This window comes from Vombatus ursinus, unplaced genomic scaffold (genome assembly GCF_900497805.2).
Source record: "Vombatus ursinus unplaced genomic scaffold, bare-nosed wombat genome assembly UNPS02014801.1, whole genome shotgun sequence".
In the NCBI taxonomy this organism is placed as follows: Eukaryota; Metazoa; Chordata; class Mammalia; order Diprotodontia; family Vombatidae; genus Vombatus; species Vombatus ursinus.
In genome coordinates this window covers 25,645,109-25,657,600 of record NW_020954579.1, presented here as the reverse complement: position 1 = coordinate 25,657,600, position 12,492 = coordinate 25,645,109, and the positions used below count along the sequence as shown (strand labels likewise).

At 35.2% G+C, this 12,492-nt stretch overlaps 1 protein-coding gene across 6 annotated transcripts in view; it reads left to right on the top strand.

Moving 5' to 3' along the window:
- Window positions 1-12,492, top strand: part of CEP112 (centrosomal protein 112) — a 496,208-nt gene that overhangs the window by 126,515 nt on the left and 357,201 nt on the right. For all 6 annotated transcript variants that reach the window (XM_027873031.1, XM_027873032.1, XM_027873026.1 and 3 more), the window contains exons 13-14: window positions 11,156-11,310; window positions 11,551-11,680. In XM_027873031.1, coding sequence (XP_027728832.1) covers window positions 11,156-11,310; window positions 11,551-11,680 — 285 coding nt within the window. The remainder of the gene's footprint in view (window positions 1-11,155; window positions 11,311-11,550; window positions 11,681-12,492) is intronic.

Here is a 12,492-nt window from a genome sequence, read left to right as displayed (position 1 = left end):
AAAATAAGTTGGGGGACTTTTAAAAGCATCAAGGCATCCTATCTATGTTGCATTTAGATATGGAATTTGAGTAAAACAGGATGGAGATACCTTTGTCAGCATTCTTGTGGTTGCACCAGTGAGCTTTATAACTGGTAAACAAATAGTGAACGTTACATTAAAATTTGAGGGCCATTATAAAGGCCTGTTACAACAGACAAGATAAGACAGACAGATAAGAACCTGTTATCTAATTATTCTTATATGATTTGTGTAAAATATCAAACTGATTAGTAGTGATTGGAATAGAGTAAGGATCCAAATGAATTACTTCTCACACATTTATCATAATTTGTTCAGTCATTCCCTAATTGATTGGTACCACCTTAGTTTCCAATTCTTTGCTACCACAAAAAGAGCTATGAAAAATATTTTGTATATATGGATCGTTTTTCTGTTTCTTTGATCTCTTTGGAAGGTAGGCTTAGTCATGGTAGAGCTGGTCCAAAGGGTATGGGTTTAGTAACTTTTTGGACATAATTCCAAATTGCTTTTCCAGAATGAGTGCATCAACTAGTTCATAGCTCCATCAGTATACATTGATGTGTCTGTTTACTCACATCTCCTCCAACATCTTTCTTTTTCCTTTTTGTCAACTTTATCAGTCTGTTAGGTGGCCGGTGGAATGCCAGAGTTCCTTTAAATTTTCATTTCTCTAATTATTAGTGATTTGGTGCATTTTTCATATGGATAATGATAATTTGGATTTTTTCCTTTGGAAACTGCCTCTTTGTATCCTTTGACCACTTAAATGTTGTGGAATGACTTTTATCCTTATGATTTTGAAATGATTAAATTCATATCTTGAGATACTCTTATCAGAGAAACTTATGCAAAGATATTTTTCCCTATTACTGTAGAGAGTAAAAATGATGCTTAGGAATGGTTTTTTCCCAGGGCAAGATATAATTTTATTAACAGTGATACATATACTGTTAGTAAAATGAGTTGCATTGGCATCTCAGCAAAATGCTAAGGACCTGACCATAATCAATTTGTTAGGCTAGCAGTACTCAAGACATTGGTTCAGTGGCTTCTCCCTGTGACCAGAGACCCTGAATGAGGGTGGATAGGATCTTTTAAACCTAGGTGTGTATTCCTTCTGATTGACTTGACAGTGCATCATTTGGACCTGGCAAAGGTAAAACAAAGGCAAAGGTAGGTGGGTTGGCCTTTAGGTGTGGATGGTCATGTCCTTCTCTGGCAATTTAGGGATGTTAATTGCTTGATGGGAGTTGACTGTGTCTAGTAATCTTGGCTAGAAAACAAAACTGCCTTAATCAGGATTGCCCTGGTTAGTCTTCCGCTTGGAGACCAAGGGACCTCTAAATTTGATGAAGAATAAGTAGGACAGGAGAATTGTCTTTTGGGGAGGAACCCAGTCCAAGCTGGTTTCTCTATTTACTAGTAAACAGAAGGGAGAGTCCCACTTGGGAGGAGCCTAGCCCAAGTTGGTTAAGGATCAATTGCCTTGGGATCTGGGAGTGATCACATTACTCAGTCACACCGTTTAGGAACTGCCTGGTGAGATAGATTGAGATGTAGAGTGTGATAAACTAAGGAAAAGGATGGATTTCAAATTAATATGATACAGCATAATATTAATTTTCTTCATTACCTGCTTCCATTTTGATTTCAGCTGTCTTTATTTTAGTGGAAAAATTTTTCTTTTGTTTTTTTTCCCCCATGAACTCTTCTTTCCATGTATCTGACAGTTATTTCCTTTGTGATGTGATATTTTATATCTAAGTAATATATCTATTTGGAACTTATCTTGATGTGTGGTATCAGATGTTGGTCTAGTTTCTGCTAGACTTCTTTTTTTCCATGTATGGTTATGTAATGATGCAGTGAAATTGTTTACAAGCCATAATCCTGGGAATTAGTACCTAAAAGAAAAATAAATCCATATCGCCTTACATATAGTGCCTCTCTGACAATTCTCTAATATGTTGCAGAATAGCTAGTTTTGTATTGCTAAAGGGAGTTTCCTCACTGAGAGCTCTCTCCATCACAGATGTCCCCCATGAAGCTTATGGGCCATATGCACCACACAACATTCTCGAGTGTGGCCTGGACTAAATTAAAATGAATTGGGAACTATTTAGCAAATAAATGAAAATAACAATAAAGCATAGGTAATATTAATGTTTTTCCAAGTTATTTTGCACTTTGCAGGGATCCTCTTGTATCATTTAGTAGCTTCCGTTTCTATTTGAATTTGACACAGTGCTCTACAACAATGAAATCATGGGTCTATGTAAGAAAAAAAGGCCTTATTTGAGTCAGGTGCACCCATTTACCTGTTTCTACCTTCAGGCTGCTCTGAGATTTGCTCCTACTTAGCAGTACACTTATAAACTCTTTCTAGTTGCATCACTATCTCCTTACTACTGATATAATGTCTCTTACCAGATTACCAGATTGAGTTTTCAATCAGACTGTTTACTTGCCGTCCTGCCAATTTCTGCACAGATTGCTTATTTTGGTTCCTAACCTGCCTCCCAGACATTCAGAATACCTGCTTTGTTCTTAGACCTTTCAGTTACTTTGGATTTCCTGTTCTTGCCTGACCTTTGATCTTTTTTTTGTTTTTTTAAGGCAATTGGGGTTAAGTGACTTGCCCAGGGTTACACAGTAAGTAAGTGTCAAGTGTTTGCTCTGAGACTGGATTGATCTGTTGTTTTAACACAGTACTTTGGTACTGTGTGTTCTGATTCCTTACTGCTGACCTAGTTTTGTCGCATACCTTGTTCTGATGTATTCATATCTTCACTAACTGCAGATTGCTCGTCTTATTGCAGACCCCTTGCTCTCTTTGGACTGTGGGGCTTCGAGTATTTTCTTGTTGTCTTTTATTTTGCCAACTCCTTTTTAACCCTATATTCCAAGCTCTACAGTAAAGTTCCTGATCCTGGCTTTTTACATCTATAATATACAGTCCTAGCTCTGATACATTGGAATTTACTGGCCTCCTTTTAGTTGTTTTTATCTATGCAATTTATCATATCTTTTATATATAGGAATATATGATCAAATGTTCAATACTTGAGTAGATCTATGACTTCATTGATGTAGGTAGTTCCTTCAATCATGCAGATTACAATGTATCCATGCCTTTTTCTTCCTTTGTGATTCCCACCCTTTGTTGTTTTTCAGTCATTCCATAATAACCAACTCTTCAGGACCACATGGACCACAGTACAGCCAGTCCCTTTTATTTTTCACTATCTCTCAAAGTCTGTCCAAATTCATATTCATTGTTTCCCTGATGCTATCTATGCATCTCATCCTCTGTCATTCCCTTCTCCTTTTGTTTTCATTCTTTTCTAACATCAGGGTTTTTTTCCAATGAGACCCTGTTTTTTCATTATGTGGCCAAAGTATTTAAGCTTTAGCTTTAGTATTTGACCTTCCAGTGAATAGCCTGAATTAATTTCTTTAAGTGTTGACTGATTTGATCTCCATGCTGTCCAATGGACCCTCAAAAGTCTTCCCTAGCACCACAATTTGAAAGCATTGATTTTGTAGAGTTCAGCTTTCCTTATAGTCCAGCTGACATAGCTATAGATTGCTACTGGAAAAACAATTACTTTGAGTACACAGCCTTTTGTCAGCAAGGTAGTATCTCTACTTCTTAGTATGTTGTCCAGATTTGCCATAGCTTCCCCCCATGTCTTGCCACAAAGCCTCTATAGACTATCAATCTTATATTCTGGAGACCTTTTTCTGGGTCTTTTTTAACATTCATTGAGTTCTAGAGCAGCACTTGTGTGTTCTGTTTGTTATCCCTCATTCTCAAAATATTTGTCCATATAATTTTCTATTTTTAAACAATCTAAAAATATTCTTTTTATTTAATTTCAAATGCCATAGGATTATAGAGTCTTAAAATAGAACTTAAAGATGATCTCTTTAAATCCCATCATTTTATGGTTTTTTATATATATCTATCTAGCTATATATATATATATATATACACGCACACATACATACACATATACATGTATATGTGTGTATACACAAATGCACACACACACATATTTTTATATATAGTTGCTAGGTGACACAGGCCTCCAGGCCTGGAGTTAGGAAGACTCATCTTCCTGAGTTCAAATCTGGCCTCAAATACTTACTAGCTCTGTGACCATGGGCAAATCACTTAACTCTGTTTGTGTCAATTTCCTCACCTGTAAAATGAGCTGGAGAAAGAAATGGCAAACTACTGTAGTATCTTTGCCAAGAAAACTCCAATTGGGTCATGAAGAGTCAGACCCAACTGAAAAAGACTGAACTTTTTTTTGGTCATGCATCTTTTTTATGCCACTCTTGCATTTAATTTATTATTAGTACCTTGCTGCAGCTTTCATATTCCCACTGTGAATCTTTTATTGTCCTTTTTAATTCTCATAATTATTATTCTTTGAAGATTATTGTGCTTCTTAGAGCTTGGAGCTAGATAGCATCATTTGAAAAATATCAGCATTAAAAAGATGAGTTTTAGGAGTTCCAGGAGCGAAAATGGTGAAGGTGCCTCCCTTATTGACCTCTGAAAGCCCAGAAAGTAACACCCCAGGAAAATCCCTGGAACAGCTGAGCCATCAGAAAGATGGGGTGCAGCAGTCTTGTAGCCCAGAAAGCTTGGGGGATTAACGGGAAAGTCCCTTCTCCCTCTGGGGGAGGAGCAGTATAAGATGGGAGGCATCCCAGCAAACCAGCAGCAATTCCCACCTCAACAACACAGGGGGAGATCCTGAGCCCCATGGTAGTGGAGCAGGCAAGCACCAACACCAGAACCCCTTCCCACCCTGCCAGGGGAACCGGTAAACACCAGCTCAGAAAACCATTTCATGCAGCAGCATTCTCCAGCAGCTAAATCTCCTATTGCTTCATCACAACTCCAGGCTGGCAGATATCTTCAGGTAGCCAAATATTCAAGTGCCTTAAGGAAGTCTGGGTGAGCAGGCATTCTCCAGGGGCCAGACCCACCTATCCCAGGAGCTTCAGTCTTGCTGATCACAGCTCAGCACCAGGGAAGCTGCCAGATCCCTACAGCCCCCACCTGCCAGCACCTGAGGCCATAGCATATAAAGCCAGTGGCCAAAGTCCCGGGCTCCCAGTACAAGAAGCTTGGGTCAGTGACCCTTGCATTCCAGCAGGAGAGCTCAACTTTAAAAGCCAGGAAATAGACAAACACCATGAGCAAAAAGCAGAAATGAACAGTGAGTATAGATTCTTATTCTGAGGAAAGGAAAGATCAAGGCACAAACTCAAAAGAGGACAATATTGTCAATATACTCACATCTGAAACCTCAAAGGGAAATATGAACTGGTCTGAAGCTCAAAAAAGCCTTCTTTGAAGGGCTCAAGAAGGATTTTAAAAGTCAAATAAGAGAGGTAGAAGAAAAATTGGGAAAGGAAATGAGAGGTATGCAAGAGAGTCAATAGCTAGGAAAAGGAAGGACAAAACTTAACTGTAGAAAACAAGTCCTTAAAAAATACAGTTGGCCAAATGGAAGAAAGTACAGTGAAGAAATTAACTACTTAAAAAGTAAAATGGGCCAGATGGAAAAGGAGGCACAAAAATTCACTGAAGAGAAGAAATCCTTAAAAGTAAAATAGGCCAAATGGAAAAGGAGATACAAAATCTAATAGAAGGAAACAATTCATTAAAAATTAGAATTGGGCAAGTGGAAGCTAATGACTCAGTCAAGAATCAGTCAAACAAAAACAGAAGAATGAAAGAATAGAAGAAAATGTAAAATACTTCTTTGGAAAAACAATTAACCGGGAAAATAGATCAAGGAGAGATAATTTAAGAATTGTTGGTCTGCCTGAAACCCATGATCAAAAAAAGAGCATGGACAGCATTTTTCAAGAAATCATCAGGGAAAACTGCCCTGAGGTCCTAGAACCAGAGGGTAAAATAGTCATCAAAAGAATCCACTGATCACCTACTGAAAAAGATCCCAAATTGAAAACACCAAGAAATATTGTAGCCAAATTCCAAAATTATCAGGTCAAAGAGAAAATACAGCAAGCAGCCAAAAAAAAAAACCAATTTAAATATCATGGAATCACAGGATTACTCAGGACCTTGCAGTTTCTACATTAAAAGATTAGATGGTTTGGAATGTGATACTCCGTAAGGCAAAGGAGCTTGGATTACAACCAAGGATCAACTACCCAGCAAAAAAGAACATAATCTTTCAGGGGAGGAGATTGACATTCAATGAAATAGGGGACTTCCAAACTTTCCTAATAAAAAGACCAGAGCTCAACAGAAAATTTGATCTTCAAATACAAGATTCAAGAAAGACATAAAAAGGTAAACAGGACAGAAAAAAAAAACCAGAAAGATGTTATTAATAAGGGCAAACTGTTAACATCCCTACAAGGGAAGATGACACTTGTAACTCTTGAGAACTGTATTGTTATTACACCATTTTAAAAGGGTATACATAGAGGGGGTGGGTATAAGTTGACTTTGATATAATGGTAAAAAAATCTAAATAAGTGGGTTAAATAGATCTAAGTAAGAGGATTAAGTGGATCTAATTAAGAGATTCTATTGGGGGAAAAGGAAAGGAGGAGGCAGACAAGGGTAAATTACCTTACAGAAAAAGGCACAAAAATCTATTACAGTAAATTAAATCAACTTTGAGGTACCACATCACACCTATCAGATTGGCTAACATGACAAAACAGGAAAATGATAAATCTTGGAGAAGATGTGTGAAAATTGGAACAGTAATGCATTGTTGGTGGAGTTGTGAACTCATCCAGCCATTCTGGAGAGCAATTTGGAACTATGCCTAAAGGGCTATTAAAATGTGCATACCCTTTGACTCAGTAATAGAACTTCTAGGACTGTATCCCAAAGAGATCATAAAAATGGGAAAAGGAGCCACATGTACAAAAATATTTTATAGCAGCTCTTTCTGTGGTGGCAAAGAATTGGAAATTGAGGGGATATCCATCAATTGGGGAATGGCTGAACAAGTTGTGGTATATGAATGTAATGAAATACTACTGTGTTATAAGAAATGATGAGCAAACGGACTTCAGAAAAACCTGGAAAGATTTGTATGGACTGATGCTGAGTGAAGTAAGCCAAACCAGGAGAACATTGTACGCAGTAACAGCCATGCTGTGCGATGACTCACTTTGATAGACTTAGCTTTTCTCAGCAATACAAGGACATAAGACATCTCCAAATGTCTTATGATGGAAAATGCTATCCACATCCAGAAAAAGAACTATGGAGTTTGAATGCAGATTGAAGCATACTATTTGCTCTTTCTTTTTCCCTCTGTTTTGTTTTGTTTCCTCTTTCTTGTGGTTCCTCCTATTGGTTCTAATTCTTCCTTACAACATGACTAATGAAATAACTAATGAAAATATGTTTGGTAGGAATGTATATGTAGCGCCTATATCAGATTGCACTCTGTCTTAGGGAGGGAGGGGGAGAAAAATGTAAAACTCAACAACTTATGGAATTGATTGTTGAAAACTAAAAATAAATAAATAAAAAATAAAAAAAGAAAGAAAATAAGGAGGTAAATAGAATCATAGAAAAATTTGATATGATAATCCTCTGGAGAACACTGAATGGCAATAGAAAGGAGTATGCCTTTTTTCTCATCTGTATATGACACTTTCACAAAAAAATGACAATATATTAGGACATAAAAACTTCACAGCCAAATGCGGAAAAGCCGAAATATTAAGTACAACCATTTTCAGACCATAATGCAATAAAAATTGCATTTAGCAAAGGGCCGTGGAAGTAAAGATTAAAAATTAATTGGAAACAATAATTGAATACTAAAAAATGAGTGGATCAAAGAACAAATCCTAGAAACAATGAATAATTTCATTAAAGAGAATGACAACAATGAGACAGTATGTCAAAATTTGTGGGATGGAGCCAAACCCGTACTTAGGGGAAAATTTATCTCTAAACATGTATATTCCTAGAAAGCTTAAGAATCAATGGAGCCTTTTTTTTTTTTTTTAAGGGTTAGGCAGTGGGGTTAAGTGACTTGCCTAGGGTCACACAGCTAGCAAGTGTTATGTGTCTGAGGCCAGATTTGAACTCAGGTCCTCCTGAATCCAGAGCCAGTGCTCTATCAACTGCTCCACCTAGCTGCCCCGGAGCCTTTATTAAAATAATAAGTCATATCTTTCTAAAACCAAGAGCAAGTATTATCTGTAATGGGGATAAATTTAAAGCTTTTCCATTAAGATTAAGGGTGAGGCAAAGACATCCATTATCACCACTATTATTCGATATTGTATAATGCTAACTATGACAATAATACAAGAAAAACAAATTGGAGGAATAAAATAGGCATTGAAGAAACAAAACTATCACTCTTTGCAGATGATATGATGGTATACTTAGAGAACACTAGAAAATCAACTAAAAACTAGTTGAAACAACAACTTTAGCAAAGTTGCTTGATATAAAATAAACCCATATAAATCATTAGCATTTCTATATATTACCAACAACACCCAACAGGAAGAGATAGAGAAATAAAAAATAATTGTAGACAATATAAAATACTTGGGAGTATACCTACCAAGATAAACCGAGGAACTATATGAACACAAGTATAAAACACTTTTCACACAAATAAAAATAGATCTAAACAATTGGAGAAATGTTAATTGCTCAAGGATTGGCTGAATCAATATAATAAAAATGACAATTCTACCCAAGTTAATTTTCTTATTTGGTGCCATACCAATCAAGCTACCAAAGAATTATTTTACTGATCTTGAAAAAATAGCAAAATTAGGAAATAACAATAATAAGTATCATAAAGATTAGCAATAATCAGTATCAATGATCAATATCAAAGGAATCAATGAAAAATGTGAAGGCAGTCTAGCAGTACCAGATTTCAAATTATATTATAAAGTGGAAATCATGAAAACAATCTGGTACTGGCTAACAAATAGGGTGGTGGATCAGTAGAACAAATTAGATACATAATACACAGTAGTAAATGACTATAGTAATCTGGTATTTGATAAACCCAGAGATCCATGTTTTTTGAGCAAGAACTCACCATTTAACAAAAATTGCTGGGAAAACCGGAAAGCAGTTTTGTGGAAACTTGACTTAGACCTACATCTCATACTATATACCAAGATAAGGGTAAATAGATAAATGATTTAAACATAAATGGTGATATCATAAGTAAATTAGGGGACCATGGAAAAATGTGCCTGCTAGATGTATATGTAAGGGAAGAGTTTATGACTAAATAAGAGAGAAGATCATGGGAAGTAAAATAGGGAAAGTTTTGGGAAGTTTTGATTACATGAACTTTAAAAAGTTTTATCAAAAACAAAATTAATAAAGCCAAAATTAGAAGGAAAACAGGAAAGTGGGAAAACAGTTTTATAGGATTTTCCCTAATAAAGGCCTCATTTCTCAAATATATAGGGACCTGAGTTAAATTTATAAAAATAAGTTATTCCCCAGTTGCTAAATGGTCAAAGGATATGAATAGGCAGTTTTCAGAAGAAGAAATAAAAGCTATCAATGGTCACATGAAAAAATGCTCTAAATCACTATTGATTATATAAATGCAAATTAAAGCTCTGAAATATCACCTCACAACTATCAGATTGGTTAATATGACAGAAAAGAAAAATGATAAATGCTGGAGGCAATGTGGAAAAATTGAGACACTCACTAATGTACTGTTGGACTTGTGAACTGATCCTACCATTCTGAAGAATAATTTGGAATTCTACCCAAAAGATTGTGAAACTGTGCATCCCCATTGACCCAGCATGACCACTACTAGGTCTGTTTCACAAAGAGATCAAAGAGAAGGGAAAAGGACCCATTTATACAGATATATTTATAGCAGCTCTTTTTGTGGTTGCAGAAAATTAGAAATTGAGGGGAAGCCCATCAATTGGGAAATGGCTGAACAAGTTGTGTTGTATGATTTATGATGGAATACTACTGTGCTTTAAGATATGATAGGCGGGATGGTTTCAGAAAAACATGGAAGCTGTATATAAACTCATGCAAAGTCAACTGAGCAGAGCCAAGAGAACATTGTAGATGGCAATGGCAATATTGTAAGGGTAATCAAATACGGGTAATGCTTAGCTACTCTAATTAGACAAGTATCCAAGACACTTCTAAAGGACCCAAGATGTAAAATGCTTTCCACTCCAGAGAAAGAACTGATGAACTTTGAGTGCAGATTAGAGCCTACTTCTCTCTCTCTCTCTCTGTTTTCTTTTGCAGTATAGCTAATATAGAAATGTCTTTTGCATGACTTCGCGTATATAATTGACATCATATTGTTTTATGGTCTTGAAGGATTGGGGAAAGGTCTGGAGAGAGAGAGAATTTAGAACTCAAAAAAAATTGTTAAAAATTACATATAATTTGGAAATATTAATAAAATAAATAAAAATATCTTTTAAAAATCTAAGGAATAATTTTGTGGCTTCATTTTGCATCTTTTACTTTGCTGATGTTATTTTTTTCAATTGATGCTTAGTTGAATTCCTGGGGTTCTTTAAATAGACCATTATATCATCTAAAAAAAGCAATACTTTTGTTTCTTATTTGCCCATGCTTATTCAAAGCTTTTTTTTTTTGGTATTAATTATTGCTATATGTTGGCATTTCTGGAACTATAGCAACTAGTAGTGGAGATAAAATACATCCTTACTTTACTCTGCCTCTCGGAGATATATTTATTGTTTCTTCATTACGTATAATTCTGGATATAGTTTTTTATGTAGTTACTATTTACCACATTAAGGAAAAGTTCATTTTTTTCTTATTTTTTCAATGCTTTAGAAAAAGAGAAATAGGTATTATGTTTATCAAATGCTTTTTTCTGCATCTGTTGATACAATTATATAGTTTTTTTTTGTCTTTATGTATTTATGGTTTTCTTAATATTGACCTGGAAAACCCTGAAGTCCTGAAATAAATCCAACCTTTGTCTCTAAAGTGGAGTCTACCTATTTTGTCTCTTTTTTGCTCTAAAAATCTATGTTCTTGTTTCTATGCTGCTTAATGACGCATTAGGGGATGTTCTTAACCATGACCTATTTTTTTTTTTAGAACCAAATGGTAAAAGAGTTGGAGGCCCGTGTCCAGCAGCTCACTGGAGAAGCTGAAAACAGCAATTTACAGTGGCAAAAATTAAGTCAGGAGAAAACTGAATTGGAAAAATGCTACCAGATGACATGCTGTGAACTACAAGAAGTGAAGGCAAGGTATTAGCTAAAGTCCAAGATGTATGTGATTTAACTATAGAGTAATGATACTAACCACCCAAGACATTTGCTTCAATCTGTCTGAACACTTTATATAGTCATACCTTTGTACATTACAATGTGTGTCATTTGTAATCCAAGAGCTAATATTTAGTTGGTTTTAAAAATTTCCGTGATGGGAGTAGTTTCTTTTTTAATAACAAGAGCCCATTTCCAGCTTATTGTTTTCATTGCTTTTAGGAATAACTCACTTCATAAAGAAAAAGATGATATTGCACAAAATTATGAACAAAGTATAAAACTATTACAAGCCAGGTGTGATTCAGATATCCAGCTTATGAAAGAAGATTATGCTGTGTCTTCTGCTAAGGTATTGTATGCTTATAGAAACAACTTAACAGAAATAAGGAACACTCATTGTTTGTATTATCACATTCAACAAAATTACCTAACATATTCTTAGTAAGAAGTAAAATCACAGATTAACCGGATATTTTATTTTGATATTAGTTGTTTTCTTAATTTATTTTTGAAGCAACTAAAATTGAAAAAAAAACACTTTGTTAATATATTAACTTCCTTGTTAGCACAAGTTAATATTTCTTGGGTCAGCTGCTGTTGTTATATATAACATAACAGTGTCGTAGAGTGGATGTTGGATCTTGAAATCAGGAGATTTAAGTTTGAATCTGAGCTCTCCTGAGCTCTGAGTCCGGGCCTTAATTTCCTTATATGTTAATTGAAGGGATTTGATTAGATAACTTTTAAGATTTCTTCTAGTTTTGACACCCTGGAATTCTGTGATTTTATGACTTCTTCCTGGGAACATGTTGGGTAATTTTTCCTAGTAATTTCAAAGAATGAATGCAATCTCTAATTTTTCACCTTTGAATATTGATTTCTATCAATATTACATATTATATTATTATATAATATTATGATCTGTCAACATTCTATCAATATTTCTGGCTCATTAAATGACTATATGGTATTAGATTTGCATTCACATTAGTACTCTGTTGTATTAGATTGTCTCCTGTGGGGGATATTTGGAATGCACAGATGAATAGAACAGAATTTCTTCTCTCCAGGAGTTAATAGTTTAGAAAATATAGAAAACAAGACTCATTCTCCAGAATGCCTTGGAATTACTAAAATTACTGGTTTTCAGAAACAACCTTC